Source organism: Lepus europaeus, chromosome 11 (genome assembly GCF_033115175.1).
Source record: "Lepus europaeus isolate LE1 chromosome 11, mLepTim1.pri, whole genome shotgun sequence".
Classification (NCBI taxonomy): domain Eukaryota; kingdom Metazoa; phylum Chordata; class Mammalia; order Lagomorpha; family Leporidae; genus Lepus; species Lepus europaeus.
Genome location: NC_084837.1, coordinates 49,704,095 through 49,724,259, shown reverse-complemented (window position 1 = coordinate 49,724,259; position 20,165 = coordinate 49,704,095). Strand labels below are relative to the sequence as shown.

Below are 20,165 nucleotides of genomic sequence, written 5' to 3'. Positions count from 1 at the left end.
TCGAAAATTAGAATATTCAGGCATTTACTGCCAGTTCTCCAAAAACCCATTTAAAATTTAAAGATTTACTTAAGGATCTTGAAATTTATTTCAATGGAACATATTTATGGAGAACAGTGAGTTAAGAACACATTTATTCAATGTGTGAAGATCAAATCAAGTTAGTTAGCATTTCTATCTCTTTAAATATTAAAAATGTTTAGTGACAATGATTGCATAATTTATAGTGCTCAGTGTGACATTTCAATAAATGTATACAGCATATGCTGTTCAAATGTCTCTTTGTCATGACTTTGTGAATGGAGGCTTTGAGCGTCTCTCTTCTATGTGTATTAACAATATACAATAGATTGCTGTGAACTATAGTCGCCACACTGCTGTGTATCACTAGACACTTGTCCCCTTTAGCAAGTGAATCCAGTCTGTGCTCTTTTCACTATATCACGTTGCATATTTATGTCTTCTGGTTGATTCTGAAAGTAGAAATGTCTCTCATTAATTGCAGATCAGTTAACCATCGAATAGGCAAAATGTTCATGATCTTTTTCAAACTGTCAAAGGATGCCTTGCAAGGACCCTCACGCAGCCTCGATTGGGTTCAAGATTTTACACACAGGGATGATTCAAAAGCATTTAATGCTTAGTCACTGCCAGCTCTGGATGACTAAGTATAACCTACCAGCTGTTTCACAGCATGCATTTCAGGGTAGCTAGTAGCCAATAAGCAATAAAAAAGAAAAATGTGTGTCTATGAACATTTTTAATATTTAAATACTTAGTGTAGGGTTAATCTTGTGAGTATAAAGTTTACTGAAAATAGATCGTTTTAAAATGAAGAGTAGGGGGGCTGGTGCTGTGGCATAGCGGGTAAAGCTGCTGCCTGCAGTGCCGGTGTCCCATGTCGGCACCAGCTCCAGTCCAGGCTGCTCTGCTGCTGATCTAGCTCTCTGTGATGGCCTGGGAATGCAGAGGAAAGTCCTTGGGCCCCTGCACCTGCATTGGAGACCTGGAAGAAGCTCCTGGCTTCAAATCTGCACAGCTCTGGCCATTGTGGCAAACTGGGGAATGAACCAGTGGATGGAAGACCTCTCTCTCTCTGCCTCTCCTCTCTAACTCTGACTTTCAAATAAAATAAATAAATCTTAAAAAAAAAAATTAAGAGTGGGAATAGGAGAGGGAGGAGGAAGAATGGTGGGAGGTTAGGCAGGAGTGAGGGTAGGGTGGAAAGTATCACTAAGTTTCTGACTCTGTATATAAAATTTGTACATCTTAAATAAAATTTTTAAAAAATGTTATGCTTAGTCAACAGTGTTCTACCATAACATATGGCTATGTTTGTGGGTCACAAAGTACCATGCACTCATTGTGTTTGATACAATAGTTACACTGCTAGGATTCCAATAACATCAACAAATTCCCCAGCCTGGACTTTTCTAATTGTATACTTTAAATATTTACATTGTTATTTTTATTGATACTTTTATTTTTAAAAACAGAAAAACTGAAGGAGGCAGACAGAGATCGCTCACCTACTTGTTCACCTGCAACAGCTAAGCCTGGGCTAGGAGCCGGGAACTCCACCCAGGTCTGTCAGTGTGATGGAACAAAGACATAACCCTTAGCCACTCTCCTCATTGTCCACAAGAGAAACACTAGAATGTATTCCTTGCCCTTGAACCTCAACTGGGTCTCACACCTTATTGCCTTCATACCCCACCTGCATTCTTTCCTAGGCTCCCAAGGTCCCCCACGGCCACCTGAAAGACCAATTCCAGGAATTCACCTCCACCTGCTACACCACCCCCCATCCTGAGCCCTCCTAAAATATAAAAAGGCCTGGCCCCTGGGGTCTCAGCCTTCTGCCACGTGTGCCATCCATGTACACTCTGGTAATTGGTCACCCACCTCTACGAATTCATTTTCTCTGAATAAATTTGGTCTGGCTATAGATTTGTATGCTGCCTCCTCTCTGCTCTGTGCCTCTTTCCCTAATATCGTGTGTTTACAGGAACCCAAATAGTCGAGCCATCCTTTGCTGCTTCCCAGGGTGTGTGTGAGCAGGAAGCTGGAGTTGGAAGTGGAGCCAGGACTTAACCCATACACTCCAATACGGGACGTGGGTGTCTGGAGTGTTTTCACTGTTGCATCAAATGCCCAACCTTAAAACCTTAATTCTTAATTTTTCATTCCAAAAGAATTCTATAAGGAAAATCCTATATTAAATATCACATTCTAGGTGCCAGCGCTGTGGTACAGCAGGTAAAGCCGCTGCCTGCAGTGCCGGCGTCCTGTATGGGTACCAATTTGAGCCCCGGCTGCTTCACTTCCTATCCAGCTCTCTGCTATGGCCTCGGAAAGCAGTAAAAGATGGCTCAAGTGCTTGGGCCCCTGCACCTGTGTGGGAGACCCAGAAGAAGCTCCTTGCTCCTGGCTTTGGAACAGCATAGCTTCAGCAGTTGCGGCATTTGAGGAGTGAACCAGAGAATGGAAGCTCTCTCTGCCTCTGACTCTGTAACACTGCCTTTCAAATAAAGAAATAAATAAATCTTAAAAATACCACATTCTAGATAAAGATGTGTTGACTTCAGTGAGGAGGACAGAGGCATGGAGGAGTGGATGATAAGTCTGTGTGTGTACATGATTAACATAATTAATAGTCATTTACTACATAAGTTTAAACTCAATATGCCCAAAGACCTTGTTAAACTGCCATCAACCTCTCTTTTGCTTAGCTGAATCAATATAAGGAAAAGAAGACTTGGGCTTATGAAAGGACTTGGAAGTCATAATCTCCACTTATGAGTGACAGGTCTTGAGTGAAAGACCAGCTCTATTCCTTAACAGCTATGGGGTCTTGGGTAAGTTCCCCATGACTCATTTTCCTCATTTGTACCATGGCTGATGATAAATGAAGTATTTTATTTTCTAACCTTTTTAAAGGACAACAAAAATAGTCTCCAGAGGAAATACAGAATGGATTTCTCTTGATTTGAAGAATTGTAACAAGCATTGCAAGGCTCTGTGACAACAGTGTATCTGCTAAGGAGCCTGACCTCCTCCACCATGTCTACACATGCGACAAGAAGCAATAGTGTGGTGGTTTAATACAACTCAGTCTGTGAACTACAGGCTCTAATGTGTAGATGTGTGAACGTGCGTGCCTGCACGTTCTGGCCATTGTGGCAAACTGCATGTGTGTATGTGTGGGGGGTGTGTGCGTGCATCCCCAAGTGTACTTAAGTTTGAGGAGTAGGGGCAAACTTATGACTTTTTTCTCGAAGTAAGCATTTCATTCTAATGCACCTGTGGTTGGAAAATGTGCAGCAGTGTGATGGCCACTCCCCATAAAGCCTTTATTCATAGGCAGAAAATACTAAACATTAAAACAGAGGGGCTGGTGCTGGCATAGCAGGTAAAGCCAGCATTCCATATGGGAGCCGGTTCAAGTCCCGGCTGCTCCACTTCGGATCTAGCTCTCTGCTATGACCTGGGAAAGCAGTGGAAGATGACACAAGTGCTTGGGCCCCTGCACCCGTGTGGGAGACCTGGAAGAAGCTCCTGGTTTCAGATTGGTGCAGCTCTGGCCACCGTTGTGGCCATCTAGAGAGTGACCCGGGGATTCAAGACCTCTCTTTCTCCCTTTCTCTCTCTCTGCCTCTCTGTAACTCTGCCTTTCAAATAAATCTTAAAAAAGAAGGGAGAAAAATAATGGCAAATGTTATAAAATGTTATATTTCCTTAACTCATATTAACATACTGGCATTAGGTATGATCATATTAATCTCCCCTATTTTTTTTTTATAAGAACCTTATTATAAAGTACATTTTTTTCTGTTTGTTTTGTTTTGGTTTTTAAAATTCGTTATCTCACCTAACACATGCCCATGGCTGAGGCATTCTCAAGGTGAAATATCTGCACATCTCACAGATGGATGACCTTGCACTGTTTGGAAGAAAAGTACAACATAAAGTCACACTTTGATCGTATCCTTAGACTCCATTCCACCCCAGGGGAGTTCAGCGCAAAGCCATAGGGTTTCCTTTAGAATACCAATCAGCAGGGGCAAATGAGGGCTGGCCTAGAATGGAGGAGATCTCCAGGGTTCTGTGTCCCTGGAATCCCAATAGCACTCAGAAGCCCAGGCTTTCTCCCACCATCTGGAGGACTGTGCCTAAAAGGGCAACGCTGATGAAATACCCTTTGCTGCTGATGAAAGTAGAACGAACTTCAAAATAGCCCGCTTTGTGGAAAAGCAGTCTGCCACTCTCCAAATTCTGAATATAGCGAACATTGAAATAAAAGTGTCTAGATGAACATTTACAATAAGAGACAGCTCATTTCATCTCGCCCTGATGTGTTTGGCAACTGCTAACCATCCTTTCAAATGCAGTTCAGCCATCAGCTTGCTGTTAGCACAGTGTTTTCTGGGTGTTTATGTCTGATTTCCATCCTAAAGAGAAGGGAAGTCAGCAGATCTCCACAGCTAGCTCTGTCCCAGACACACAAGCATCGCTGAGCAAAGGCCTGTGGAGTCAATGAGAAAATGTGCACAACAGGGCTGGAACAATGGTGGGCGGGGCCCACTCCAATAAGTGAAGTCATTACAGGTAACTGAATGAGTTAGGGTGTGTGTTTGGGTTCAGAGTTTAAGAAAAATGCTTTAGTTTTAACTCACCTCCGAGAATAATTTATAGTATTATTGAAAATGAAAACAGCAAGGCATCTACTTTGTGGATTCTAACAAAGATTGCCAATGTGGATGCACATTTTTTATACTGTGCTGTACAGAGCGAGCATCTCTAAATTCTAAATCTAAAATCTGAAACATTCCACAATCTGAAAGCTTTTGAGCACTGACCTGATGCCACAAAGTGGAAAATTCCACCCCAGGTCTCATGGGATGGGTCACAGTGAAACCACAGGCACACACTATACAGTACATTTAGTGTCTCCAGCAGGAAAAGACTCCCCACCCTGTTAGCTGCAACATGCTAACTTTGCTTCATGCAAGAGACTGTTGTATTAAATTACCTTCAGGCTATGTGTGTAAGGTGTACATGTAACATAAGTGAGTTTCAAGTTTAGACTGGGGTCCCATCCCCCAAATTTCTCTTTGGGTACATGCCGACATCCTAAAATCTGAAAAAACCCCAAATCCAAAACAGTGCTGGTCCCAAGCATTTCAGATGAGGGACGCTTACCCTGAATTAAGCACACAAATAATAGGCCAGCAGTAACCACTATAAAAAGTCAGCGAAAATACAATAACAATTAGAGAGCCACGCGGGGTCTAGTCACATTCTCTTAAGAATATTCAAGTGAGTGCACCAAAGGTCTCCCTTGGGACCCTGACTCACCAGGACATGCAAACTATCTAAGATGATGTGCTCTTTGCTTTGAAGTGAACTAGTCAACAGTAATTCTCTCCTCTGGAATCTAAGGTTTAACACACGTGATTAACTCCTTTGAGGCACCTTGGAAATACAGATGTGTGATCACACGTATGACATCATCTCTGCTGACACACAGAGGGAATAGCAGCTCCATCTCAGAACAAGTCTGATCCATACGAAGTTGAGTCATTCATGATGCGCTGTTCTGTTCAAGCAGTCAGGGTGGCCGCCGTGCCTCTGCCTTCAACGTCTGCAGGCTGCTGGGTAGTTCAAGGACCCAGCAACTAAATGAACAGCTTCGTATTTCTGAAACATGACTGGTGTTAATGAAGTGAAAGAGAGGGAGAGTGGAAGTCGGGTATGCGTTGGGAGACCGCCCTAGCTTGCTGATCCTCCAGCCACCTAGAGAAGAAAAGAGCCACAGAGGTGCCGACAGAGGGTGAGAAGCCAACACTTTTCCTTTTACACTTCTTTAGAGAATCCTGCCTTCTCTCAATGTATGAAGGCCTTGGAGACTTTACAACTATCTTTCCTGGATCCTGACCAAGCATCAGAAGATCAGAGCTCCCCAATCTGTTCTGTAGAGATGAGGAAATAGCGTTTTGGAGGAGAGACTTTCAATGATGCCAAAGAATTCGTCTCATTTCTGTTCAACTGACTTCCTCCAAAAGAAAAAGGAAACTATGGCCACATGAGATGCATACAGTCAATCAAGAGTAGAAGAGCATGGAATTACAGATATTTAAATGATGAGTTTGTTGACTTGGCATTGAAGGAAGTGCTGTTCAGTGAGAGTCAGGCACACTGGCTTCTACATCCTCTGATCCTGATAATGACATTCCAAATTGCTGCGCCCAGGTTTTCCCAGTGCAGCCATCACATGCACAGCACCTGAGAAGCCCTGTGAGTGGCTGGGATCACATCGTCTTCTCCACGCTTTCTAATGAACAACAACAACAAGCAAAATGATTTTAAAGATCCTTGATGATTCTATGGTTCTTGGAAAAAAAAAGCTTGAATTACTATTGCAATTGTATGCAGCTGAGACATAAGGAAAACTGTTAAAACTATTCATACCCTGTTCCTCTCATCCCACCCTCCGTTGTTAATTCTCAGAAATGTGCTGGCTAAAATAGGCCCAGCAGTTCTAGTACAATTCCAGGGGGCGCCACACTGAAGCAACATCATGGCATATCCTGAGCACACTACTCAGAGCCCCTAAGGAGAGGCTTTTAGAGCAGAGTGGGCCTGTCTTGAAATCTTATCTCTCTGACTCACTGTTTGGCCTTTGGCAAGCTATGTAATAATCTCTCCAATCCTGTTTCCTTCTCTGTAAAATAGAGATAATAAACTGTATTTCTAAAGGATGCTTTAAAAACAAAGTAAGATAACACATGTAAAGAACTTTGTGTAGGGCAGCCTATGAACACCAATATTAGTTCTCTGAAAATCATAGAATTATCAGTTTCCCCATACCATAAATAATGATATCTAACACCTGCGGCCCATTTTATAAGGAGATACCAAAACATATTAACTGGGAATAGATTTCACCTGCTGACGATGCAGACTATGCCCAAAAGTTAAAGGGGTCTCAACATAATGACCCCAAAACCACATTATTTTTGTCTCAGTACTATCACCAAGGAGACTTCTCAATATGCTAATTCATTAATGTGTGTTGGTACAATTGTTATTAAGGATCAGCAACTGTTTAAATAAGATAGCATTCATTCATGACATACATATTGCTAACAAATTACAACATGATTGATTCACATATGTAGTCCCAGCTATTGCAGGGAAGTGAACCAGCAGATGGAAGATATTTCTCTCTCTCTCTCTTCCCCCAATCCCTAAAACTCTGCCTTTCAAATAAAATCCTTAAAAAGAAAAAGTTTAAAAAAATAAATTATAGATGTTAGACTGGAAAGATTTAGCTATCATCCAGCCTATTTTCCACAGGTTCCACCTGGGAAATGCAGAAAATATGAGCGACACTGACAGTCATAAAAGACAAAGCTAGTTCTGCTACTGGTTTCATAACTTGTTCTCTCTCTTACTTCAGAAACCAATCTTCAGCTTCATTTATTACATATACCAACAATTCCATATTGGACACATGGGTCCCCACCTCAGCTCTGCACAATTTGGGGTTCATGGGCAATGGGAGAAGCCTGTAGGATGGGGCCAAATGCCTGATGGAAGTAACTGAGTGGGAGAGAGTGGGAAAGGCTGAGGATGTCCACGGAGGTACAGGAAGAACACAATACAGAGGCCACACGCCATCTTCCAGGCTGGGGTATGGGTGGTGGCTATAAGGGTCTATCAAGGGACCAAATATAGATGCAGTCTTTGTATCCAGGAATCAGCAGTGACTAGCACATAGCAGGTGCTTAATTTTTTTTGTTGTATGAATGGATGTTGAGAAAACACCTGAAAGAAGTCATGAGCGCTTTAGAGGTAGTAGAAGAGGGAGTGCAAGGAAGGAGGAAGAGGAGGGTTAACAAATCTGTCCCCAACTTAGGAGGAAGGAGGTCTTCATTGCCAGGTCAGTGAATCTGGGGTCTTTTTACTTCCTCCCTCATTTCCATTCTGAGGGTGTGCAATGGTTTCCATGGCATGGGGTCTGCTCTAAGGATGTCTCACTTGGCTCTCAGGGTGGGGTGTGGAAAGAGGGTTGTCCAAGGGGCAGTTTTTCTCCGAGAGCAACAGAAATGCCAAGTCCATATGTCACATTATTTTTAGAGCAGATTAAGTGCTTAAGTGCTAGCCATTCAGGCTACTGATGATACAAGGTGATCCTCAGAAAGTTCATGGAAAATAAGAATTTTTTTAAAAAAACTATGCATCAAAATAAACTTATTTTTTTTAGTTTTCCAATGTATGCTTGTATTGGCACCAACAAGGAAAGGTTTCAGAATAGGAACTGAAGAGTAAGAAAAAAATCTAACCAGGGGTCAGAATGATGAAGGGAGATTTGGGGTCCCTGGCCAATTTCCCACTTCCTGAAAGCATAATCCTATGCCTGGTGTGTTTCAACCCTCTGCTAAGTCTGTTAAGGCTGGACTTCCAAAGCAGGATTCATGCGAAGAGCATATGTAGTATAGACATGATAGAATGCTATGTCTCATATTTCCTAAATGGGTCAATGTTTGATAAGAACTTTCCTTTAGACACCTATGTTTAATATTTCTCACTTTCATATCATAGGATATGGCATCTCTGAAAAAGTAAGCACTACTCATCACCTCTTCTATTTTTCTATGACTAAATAAGGAAGCCATGATAAAAGATTGCATTGATGGCTTAGATCTGTCGAGGTTCTTATGACATAAGCAACTTCTCGTTTAAGAGTAATACGAACACTTTAGTGGATGATAACAAAGAACTGGACAGTGACTTCTCCATACAACATGTGGTAGATTAATGGCAAAATGACAGTGTGCAATCATTGCTAGGACAGAACAATGGATTCTGTCCCATGTTCACATGAAAGATGTGTACACCCAGGAGAAGATGTACTACCTCTAATGTGATCTTCATTTTATATTCCGTTAAGGAAAAGTTGGTACATTTAAAAAATTCAAAATCAAGAAAACACGTCAGTGAAAAGACCGATACTATAAACATTCCTCCCTAGCTCAGAGTGATTGGCAAGGTTTTTACATTTTTTGCACAGTTTGAATTCCCTAAAAAGCAATGCTACCTAAAAGAAACGTGTAAGCACCCTTTAAATAGTTCTCATTACATTGCCAATGCTGCATTTGCTCCTTAAGGCTGGCTTACAGTACTTACCCTAACTCAGCTTGCATGCCATTCAAGGAATGAATGCCTGACCTGTTATTTGAAAGAAAGCGATAGCTTCTTCTGGAATTTGTGCAATACTTATAAACCATCTTGAGAAATAACAGGTAAAAGCTCCCTTAGTCAGTGTTCTGTGATGAAATTAGAAAAGGTAGTCAAGGAGCGAAGCTGAAGTTTTTCTAATAAACAGACAGGTTTTTCTCATAGTACCAGTAATCTTGGCAAAAGGCTAATTCTTCTAAAAAGTCCAGCTTTTGAATGAGTGCAAAAACATGCCACTGTGTCTAGATTTAGCAAACATGAACTCCTTAGAAAAGTTCTCATGCTGGCTAGCTCTGAGTATATTGATCTCTTTTTTTTTGTCTTAGGCTATTGAACAACTAATATTTTATGTAAAAGTATAAGGGAACAGAGTGACGGAAATCATACAAATGTCTGCTTACCTCCCATAATTTTTGATTGACAGTTAATAAACTCCGGCTTCCTGTCTGTGAGGTACCTCTGGCAGGTGTGGTGGAGGATCTGGAAGAAGGTGCATTTTTCTGAGGCTGTGCTGGCGACCCACTGGTCAAAAGTATTTTCAAACAACAAATCAAACTCTGCAGAATCCTGGAAAAGACAATGAAATTAGTGATCTCAGTCTATAAGAACTGTTGCTTCCAGCTTACCAATGTTAGAATACTGTTAAAGTTAAAACAAAGACTATGGTCCCAGCACAAGGCTCATATTTACTACGACTCACATGTGTAGACAGTCCACATTTCTGTTTATTAACCAAATCCCAGATAATACAGAATCTGCAGACGTCCCTATAGAGCAAATATAGAAGCTGAGCTAATCTAACTATATACTAACATATTACAATTCAGGCCATATATTGTTTCTCCAATTATTTGGGGAGGAGTCCTTCAGCAATATTCTGTACTAATTTTTTCCCTTAACTTAGGCAGGGAAGTAGTCCCCTTTATTATTTTAATATATCCTACAATTTATTATCCTTCATTACTGATGTTTTGAGTGCTGTGTGTGGGTGAGCAAAAGGGCTGTCATTTGGATAACTACACCATAACGTGTTTTATTAATTCAATGGAATCATAATATACAGTTTCTAAGGTGCCTCTCCTTTGATTTGGGGTAAATAAATCGAGTCACTGGTGATGTCAGGAGCTAAATGAAGCTTTGATGAGCACGGTTTCCTCATATTGATACTTGTGGATATGATCATCTGAACTCTGCCCTTTGCTGATAAACATGACTAGACGTAGCAATTCAATATACGTCACCACAGGTTTCTTCATCAAACATGGTGAAAAGGTTTGTAATTTCCCATAAGAAGGGAACAGGCATCAGAAAGTTTTAGTCACCTAACTGACATAGAGAAATTGCCCTGGTATGAATGATTCCGTCACCACCCCTTCCTAGGTCAATCAGAGAACCAGCTTGTGAGGAGAAGGCCTTGCTCAGCGTTGGACCATTCACTCACCCGGTTAGGATCGATTCCATTAACCTGGCGAAGCTGCTCGAGCATCCACTGCGACCTCCGAACAAACGACGTGGAGCCTTCAAACTGTTTGACCTTCGTGATGGACGCCTGTGTGGGTTTCTTGTTTGTCACTGCCAAGAGAAGACCAATTGGATTAGTGGGTCTGCAGACTGGGCTTCTTTTCCCACTCAGTGTTGCCTTTGCATGCGCCTACTATGCATACGCACAATGACGGACACACAGGGAGGGAGAGAACACCAGTGAATAGGCCTGCCTCAGGTTAGGAGAGGAGGCGAAAGACACAGAAGTTATAATCTCCTCCCAAGCAGTCTGCAATATGATTAAAATTGTAAAAGCTGCTTCATTTATGTCTTCATTGTTTAAACTGAAAATAAGTCAATCACCCCTAGCGCGTTTAATGAAGGCTACAGATGCACAATTACAGCCTGTAGAGCAAGAAGCATTAGGTAGGGTGCACTGGGAAAGGCTGATGTTTAAAGGAAGTGAAGGTTACTGGCTCCCCTGGGTAACTACAATACTTATTTCTAGTTCTACAGCCCAGCATAAACATGGCCCACTGCAGTGACAGGAATGCCACCTCAGCGACCACGTCCCCCTCCAAAAAATAATAAATGAAAGAAGAAAGAGGAGGAGGAGTATTTGGTTTTATAATATCGTTTTTTAAAAAATCTATTTGCATCTGATCATGATTTGGAGGAGGAGGGAGGAGGAAGGAAGGAAGGGGGGGGAGGAAGAGGAGGAGGAGAACTATTTGGCTTTATCTAGTTTTGTATCTATTTGCATCTGATCACGACTCTAACATTCTGGCACACAGCATCACACATGAATTCCTGAGGTTACCCCAGCGGCAGGGCCAGCCGCAGTTGCTTCTTCCCCCAGCAAGATAACAGCATCTCCTCTCAGCTGGATGCCCAGCACCTGGCACCAGGAGAACAGCACCCTGAATATTCATACATCTGTTGACTTTGTGATTTAGAGACTGAAGGGTGGGAGTGAGTAACTAAGGATCTTAAAAGGCTTTCCTAAAAGCTCCCTCTGAGCCCCGGTGTAGGAATTACTACGATTAGGTAGGTATAATGCTATAAAGGAAGTAGGCAAAGCGGAAAGCACCATTGGCTATAATGGATTTGATCCTAATCACTGACTTGCAGAACACTCAGCAACCATGGCATCTTCTTTCTTTGTTTTAAATAATCCCATGGCTTCCCTGTTTCCCAATAACTATGCAGATGTTCAATCAGTGGCAAAAAGAGTTCTTGAGGGACAAGAAGCACCTGCTCAATCATAGTTGGTCATAAGAAGTTGCTATGGTTCATGCATTCCACACTGTATTGCAGTTTCAGCGTCTTGAGCCATTGCTGTGAGAGAGACTGCTGTGGGCCCTACAGTCTCAACATTGGAGTCTGTCTTCATAGCTTTAGTACACTCTCCCTTTGCTCCTAGCCAGAATTGAACAAACTTTTTTTTTTTTTTTAACTTCAAATGATACTTTGGTTTATTGGCCATTATTTCAGTTGTATTTGGTTAAAAGCTTCTGAACATTTCACACCAATTACATTTGCTTTCATGGTTAAAAGCCATCATTCCCTTAACACCCATGATCAGAGGAAATTTTATAGTCTTCTATTCACAAATGGCCTTTCTTCCTCTAACTAAATTCAGGCAACATTATCAGTCTGCCCAAGGTTCTGCTCATCCACTTAATTTGTTTTTTATTTTTTCTGTCTCCAATGACACAAATGGGAGACCTAATAGATTTCCCTGATAGTTGTGCCTTGCACTTGCACTGTAATGTTAAAGGAAACGACGCACCTGGAATATATGCAGCTCCTAAAAATGTGCTTAAAAGATTAAAGAATACTTTTCAATAACAGGAAAACATGGGTTCCTGTATTAGACACACACCCCTAAATGCACAAAGAGGATTTCCTCCTTTGTTTATGTAAATCAGATGACACTCAAGCATCCTGGGAAATATGAAGGTGTTCCTTCTGCCTTGACAGTTGTTAGGAGCTTCTATTTTCACCACTGGCCCATTTGTTTCCAGTAGTTTACAGCATTATAAAAATCTCAAACACAATGTGCGCTACTGGTATGTTTAGGACTCACAGTTTAGGAAGGTGAATTCCATTGGGAGTTTGTCACTGAGATGAGGTGGGCAGGAACCCCACCCACAATGATAAATGTCCCCAACAGTATCACCTTGCAGGGCAGTCATAAAAATGGAGGCAGTTACGACTCTATCCGTTCTTTTTCTCCCCCTATTAGTTTATTCTTTGCCCAGTTCTTGGAGTCTGGCTAGTTTTTCTGGGCACTGAGCCCAGTTGGTCTAATTTCTGTTTATTGTTATTAATTATAACATCACAATTTCTATTTTGAAGCAGGTGCTTTAAAATGATATGATTATATACACATTACATTATACGGAGTTAAATAAAAACTTTCCCCTTTTGAAATCAAAACACTTGTGCAAATATACAATTGCCAGACTTTTTCAGTATCACACTAGAAGGGACCACGTTTTAACTCCTTCCTTGTTTTGGTGTTTTTCAAGGTTTGCGGCTGACGAAAAGTAAATCAGTCACTCAAATTCCAGATGTCTTGTGAAAAAAGCATAATTTACCTTCCCCTTCCAAAGCAAAGCTGATTGATAACACACTCTGGAAAACGCAAACAGATTACCTGAACTGACAATATAAAAAAGACCAAAGAAACATAGTGCTATATGTCCAATCACTCTCACACTATACCCCAATTCTATTATTTTCAATAATTGTATTTATTTTCAACTTCCTATTTATTTTTTAGAAGACATTTTAAATGTACATTATATCAAAAATGTAATGCTCTTCTATATAAAGAGCTGGCACTGGGGTGGTTGTGTTACGCTTTCCACATTCACGAGGAAAAGGTATCTGAAGGGGCAGGGCAGAGACGGCACTCTGGGACATTACAGACCGCTCAGAATCGGCCTTTCCCCCTGGTTCTCCACTCCACCTGCTCATCAGTATCACCCAGGCAGCTTCCAACAAGCAAGGAGTCTTTGGTAAGTTCATGAGAGGTGCACATTATGAAGAAACTTTGCATGGATCTCAGAATTGTTTTACACCAAAATAAACATTTTGCACAAACGTTCGGAAGTGCCCTAGTCCACCTGAACTGTGTGAGTCAGACCTCTGGAGAGTATGGCTCTGGCACCCACATTTTAAGTCTTCCCAGGTTTTTTGTTTTTTTTTTTTTTTTGACAGGCAGAGTGGACAGTGAAAGAGAGAGAGAAAGGTCTTTTTTCCGTTCAACCCCCAATGGCCGCTGCGGCTGGTGCACCGCGCTGATCCAAAGCCAGGACCCAGGTGCTTCTCCTGGTCTCCCATGCGGGTGCAGGGCCCAAGGACCTGGGCCATCCTCCACTGCACTCCCGGGCCACAGCAGAGAGCAGCAAGTTAAGCTGCAGCCTGCAATGCTGGCAGTCACTATTGGAGCCCCAGTTTGAATCCTGGCTGCTCCACGTCCAATCCAGCTCCCTGCTAATGTACTGGGATGGCAGCAAAAGATGGCCCAGGTACTCCTACAACCCATGTGGGAGACCATATGGAATTCCAAGCTTTAGCCTGGCCCAGCCCTGGCCATTGTGGTCATCTGGGGAGTGAGCCAGTGAGTAGAATCTCAATCTCTCTCTCTCTCTCTGTCTTCCCCTCTCTCTCTCTGTAACTCTGCCTTTCAAAGAAATCTTTTTTAAGAAGGTTGTCAGGGAAAGGAAACGGAGTTCTTTGCATTTTATGCAAAAAAGGGAGACTAGCTTATGTTCCTCCAGTGGTTCAGAGACCAAGGATCCTTTGCAAGACCCAGTGGCTGAGAGATCACCTTTTTCAAAGAGTTACTTCCCTTACAATATCATTATTCATAGCAGTGTCTCTCAACCACTCTTAAAAAAAAAAATCATGGCCGGCGCCGCGGCTCAATAGGCTAATTCTCTGCCTGCGGTGCTGGCACACCGGGTTCTAGTCCCGGTCGGGGCGCCGATCCTGTCCCGGTTGCCCCTCTTCCAGGCCAGCTCTCTGCTGTGGCCAGGGAGTGCAGTGGAGGATGGCCCAAGTGCTTGGGTGCTGCACCCCATGGGAGAACAAGAGAAGCACCTGGCTCCTGCCATCGGATCAGCGCGGTGCGCCGGCCGCAGCGCGCTACCGCGGCGGCCATTGGAGGGTGAACCAACGGCAAAAGGAAGACCTTTCTCTCTGTCTCTCTCTCTCTCACTGTCCACTCTGCCTGTCAAAAAAATAAAAAAAAAAATTAAAAAAAAATCAATTTTGCCTGGGATACAAATTTGTCTCAGCCTTAAAATATTATTTTAAAGGAAACACATAATCATGGTATAGACAAAGTGATTACTCACCACCTCTATACCCTCTACTTCCTCACATTTCATAGGTATTTTTGTATATTGTCTAACATCTACATAAACATTTCTCTTACACATTGATGGAAATCATAACTTTATGTGGCTATTTCTCTTTAAAAAACAAAAAGCAAAGGTGCTCAAGAAGAACCAGTCACTTCTACACTAGAGTTTGATGTTGAGGCTAGGCAGCTGAAATGCGCAGTGAATCCTCTCCAAGACAGCTTAAGCTCTCACCAGGCAGAGTCCTGTCACAGCCTGGGCTCTCTGCTCAGCTGGAGCACAATGGCCAGGCATTTTGGTTTCAAAAAGATTGCTGATGAGAAGTGAACAGCTTAGAGTTAGAAAAAAGTGACATTCACATAAAATCTTACCAGGGTCACTCTCTGACTGCATCAGCGGTGACTGAGCAATGAGGAACAGAAGCAAAGTTCTCTGAACTGCGGGTTCAGGAAGCGAGGGCACGACCAAGCACGGCCCCTGACCCAGCGTGGCGGGAGCAGTCCAAGGTGAGAAATGGTTACCTGGAACGGGTCTCCTCACTGCTCTTCTAAACCTAACGTATGGCCATTTCAGGTGGATTTTCACAGTATTCGTGAGAAAATACAAGATTAGAAGCTGCACCAGCAACTTTATTAGGCAAAACAACTGAATGTTTACAAAGCTCAAAAAACAAAAACTCTACATCATTATCTCTGCTGCTTTCTGAACGAGGAAACTTCAGCCCTGCAAGAGTCCGTGGAAGTGGAGCAAGGGGCCCTCTACACAGCACTCGTCTGTTGCTGCTCACACCACTGCTCTAAGTGCGTCATGATTCAGGGTCACAGTAGATGTTCAGAGTCCACAGCCTACAGAAACCCAGTCTTCCAAAACCAGACCAACTCATGCAATGGTCAAGTTTGTCTCTGGGGTCCTACCCTTATCCTCCTACTGCTTCCTCCTTTCCATCTTAGGTGCGGGGGTCTCTGCTCAGATTCCTCACACGACCCGAATGGGCCCGACAGGCTATTTTTGAATCCGCAAGATTTAAGAAAGAAGGTATAATTTCTTTTTTAAAATTCAAAGGAACCATAAAAATGGCGGCATTTCAGTCATAAGCGCCACGTCAATGGAGAAGAATGTGTGCTGCCCATAAACAGTCCCTAAACGGGAAATAAGGGGTTGAATCAGCGCATAGGGCTTTGTGGAAGATGCCTTAGTCTACAAAGGACTCCATCACCAAGAGAGATTTTCCGTACAAAAATTCTGTATTTGCTATCACTTCTTCCTCATCCCTTTGGACCACATTCCCATCTCCAAATATGAGGAGGAGCTGGGGGAAGAGAGAGGATGACAATGATGATGATGGACATAATGCAAAGTTTAGGAAATGCCTTCAAAGAAACACCAGAAGAGAAAGCACATGAATGGTGAAGTTTGGGTAAGTCCTGAGAAGGATCAACATCCGCACCAAACATTCTATAGGAAGACTGGTTTTAATATGAAGGTATAGTCCCACATCCAGTGACATGACCAACCTATGCCAACTGCACAGGGAGTTTGAGCTGGTTTTAATATTTTCAAATTAACAATAAGGAAGCAGCACTACTTTTGGAAAACACAGCTTCAATGGAAGACTTTAAAAGTCAATACTTTAAAAAACTAGTCCCTTTTATTTTAGTCTTTACCTTGTCATAGTTTTATCTTTTTATTATAAAAATACATCTGCAGATTTTTATTTTGAAAGGGCATTCCGTTTTCCAAGTCAATGACAGGTTCAGGTACATCACAAGTAACTGTAGACTACTAAAATCAGAAGCACGAAACCAAGAAGCTTAGCCAAGAACGGACTTCCCCACTGCCCTTCCCAGACAACGACCACAGTATCTAATATATTATAAACTGATACACAGTGCAAACTGATGTAGCCATGAATGAATGAATAAATGCAGGGTTCTTCAACCAAAGAAGTATCAGTTGTTGTACACACTGGAAGCCATGAACAAACTAAAAACTTATTTCAGGTTCAACTGTTCAATTTCAAAACCAAGTGACAGATTTAAGGGATTCAAATATATTCTAACAAGAACACAGGGAATCAGAAGAACTATAAGTGAAAATACAGAAAAGGACAATAGCCGTAAGTTAAAGAAATATTGGTGGACTAGAAGGAGAGAGATGCGAGGGTTAAAACATATCATAACAACCTCTTTCCCTACAATCCTTATTCTAGCAGAATCCCCGATAAGTAACTGTTTGTTTCAGCCTCCCTGAAAATGTGATATCCGGCTTGAGATTCAGCAACCCAAGGCTTTCCATTGTGTGGGATTTTTGAACTTCCTCAGACTTTTCCCCAAAGACCTGCAGAGAAAATCAATTTGCATCAATGTTGGCCATAAGGGAAACACACAATGAATTGTAAAACCTGGATAATACTAGTTATTGCAAGTTTACACTTTATCTGGAAGGCTGCAGTAGATCTGATTCATAGAATGTATCTGCAAAAACAAAGAAACAGAAACAAACAAAAACACCAAAAAGGGCAGAGCCAAGGCAGCCAATGCCCAGAATTCTGACAACTGTTTGTGGTTTCTCAGAGATCAAGTCCAACACCAACCACTGTAACATACAGTGAAGGTAACAGAAGGGGTTAACTCAACTCAAAAAGTCCTGTTCTGCTCTTACTTCCTCAGTTCTGGCAACAGATGTAAACATCATTTTTGATCTTTTCTTAGGGAAGATTTACAAACAGAGTAGCAAAAAACAAAGGCATCAAAGCAGGAGCTACCCTACTCAAGCATGAATTACATTTTCCCACAAAAGCTTAAAGGAATAAAACTCGAAAAAGTTTAACGTTAGGCTTTCCTCGAACATTGTCCATTATACACTGAAAAGTGCAGGCCAAGCAGCAGCTCTCTTCAGGAAAAAGTCATACTTGGTATAAATTCAATATGCATTTTACCTAGGAGGGCTGCTAAAAAGCAGTTTTAGAGCTCAAATACCCTTTAGGTGGGCAGAGACGGAAACACTTCTGCAGCCTCTACTCCCTTTACTTGCTCTGCAGCTATGGGCCAGGCTCTCACTCACTGCCGAGGGAGGAACGAAAGCACCTGGTCCTGTGTCCCCCAAGAGCATGTGTCCCACTGCTGAGCACAGCCTTTCAAAGCATATACTTAGTCTAAACTAAGCAGTATCTAAATACACATTCCAGTGTGAAGAGACTATTCTAAAATACCCCAAACCAACTAAATAACTAGAAACCAAAACAATTAAAAAGAAGGGGGGGGGGCAGACGACTAAAACTTGAAGGAGGCAGATAATTTTTAAAAAATTTCATTTTGAAGCCATATTTTACTTTTAATGTAGCTAGAAATATCCAGCAACTATATATTTTAGATAGAAAAAAACTCCTTTTCTTTCCCTTATAGCATCATTAACATAAGAAAAGAACATTTCTGGTTTAGAAATGATATTGATGTTAAATCAACAACAGGAGTCACTGTGCACTTACTCCCCATGTAGCATCTCTGTCCTTAATGTATTGTACTATGTAAATTTACGGTATATCTAGCACTCAAACAGTACTTTATACTTTGTGTTTCTGTGTGGGTGCAAACTGTTGAAATCTTTACTTAGTATATACTAAATTTATCTTCTGTATATAAAGATAATTGAAAATGAATCTTGATGAAGAATGGGATGGGAGAGGGAGTGGGAGACGGGATGGTTGCGGGTGGAGGGTGCTTATGGGGGAAAAAGCTGCTATAATCCAAAAGTTGTACTTTGGGAATTTATATTTATTAAATAAAAGTTAAAAAATGATATTGAGGCTCAATGGAACTGAAGAATGTATTTTGTATCTGTGGAACTTAAAATTCTAAAAGCACAAGGTGTGTTTTTAGAAAATCAGTTTTATTTTTACCCCATTTATGCTAATTCTGTAATATTAGAATATAATTAGGCAATGTATATTTAAGTAAATTAAAGAAGGAACCCAGAATTAGCTTGTCTTTCTGAATTAAGCAAAGAATGTATTGGAAATTATGAGAAAGGAAGTTTATATGGTTAATGCTTCTATAAGATTTAAAAGCATGATTTTTAGTGTATAGCCTTTTCTCATTTATCTAACAGATGTATTTCTGTCTGCCTATGTATAGCAAAGGGTTACAAATCCAAATAAATGTATTTATGACTGCGGAGTGTGCTATTTCAGAAATCTATTTCATGCGATTTATCATTTTCTTTATCCTTGTAGGGGAAGGGAGAAAGAGCAGAGTTGGGGGTATGGCTGCAGTATTTAAAGAAGAGGTGAACAAGAGGACAATGCCTCTTTCACAGTGCCAATAGCTCCGCCATGAATAGCCGTGGCTGGCATCTATTGTATAATTCACGTTGGGTGAAGAAGTTAAGTTCTTCTCTACAGATCTCAATTAATTAAAGTCTTATACTCTTCAAAATATCAAGATGAATAGTATAAAATAAACTCTTGACTGCAATAGGTATTTCCTAAGTAGAATGTTTTTTAATACGACAAGGTTTGCCAGAGTAGGAGTCTAGCACTTAAACAGGCAATTTCATGGCCAAGTAAACTACAGCTGTTAAGGGTATCACCCCACAATCACCATGTGTATTACATATTAAATTAAATCCAGCAATAAATGTTTTCACAACGATGCTGTGAGGATGACAGCAGCAATGATGCCAGAAGAGAAAGAGGACTATCTGTAGCTTAAGAAGATTGAGTGGGAATGTATGACAGATGGGGTTAGGCATTTTGCAACCAGGAAAGGTAATTTTAAACACAGAAATATAAAAGGAAAACTACTCCCTTATTTCTTCTATGTGGAAATAATATGAAAAATGTATTAATACACTGAACAAGAATAGAGCTAAGAAATCCAACTCTATTATAGCATTATTAAAAAATATCCCTTTACCATAGTGTAAGATTTAAATGCAACCTGCACATTTAAAACATACAACACACAGTAAGAATTCTGTGCTCTGCCAAGTACTTCCAGCGCCTATATAGGTCTTAGCGAGATACTAGGAGTCTCAACAGTTTAATCAAAAGGAATCATTTATTAA

General features: G+C 41.3%; 1 protein-coding gene across 3 annotated transcripts in view; it reads right to left on the bottom strand.

Annotated features, from left to right (window-relative positions):
* Positions 1-20,165, bottom strand: part of STXBP6 (syntaxin binding protein 6) — a 283,065-nt gene that overhangs the window by 36,276 nt on the left and 226,624 nt on the right. For all 3 annotated transcript variants that reach the window (XM_062205343.1, XM_062205344.1, XM_062205342.1), the window contains 2 exons: positions 10,685-10,815; positions 9,645-9,810 (listed from right to left, as the gene is read on the bottom strand). In XM_062205343.1, coding sequence (XP_062061327.1) covers positions 9,645-9,810; positions 10,685-10,815 — 297 coding nt within the window. The remainder of the gene's footprint in view (positions 1-9,644; positions 9,811-10,684; positions 10,816-20,165) is intronic.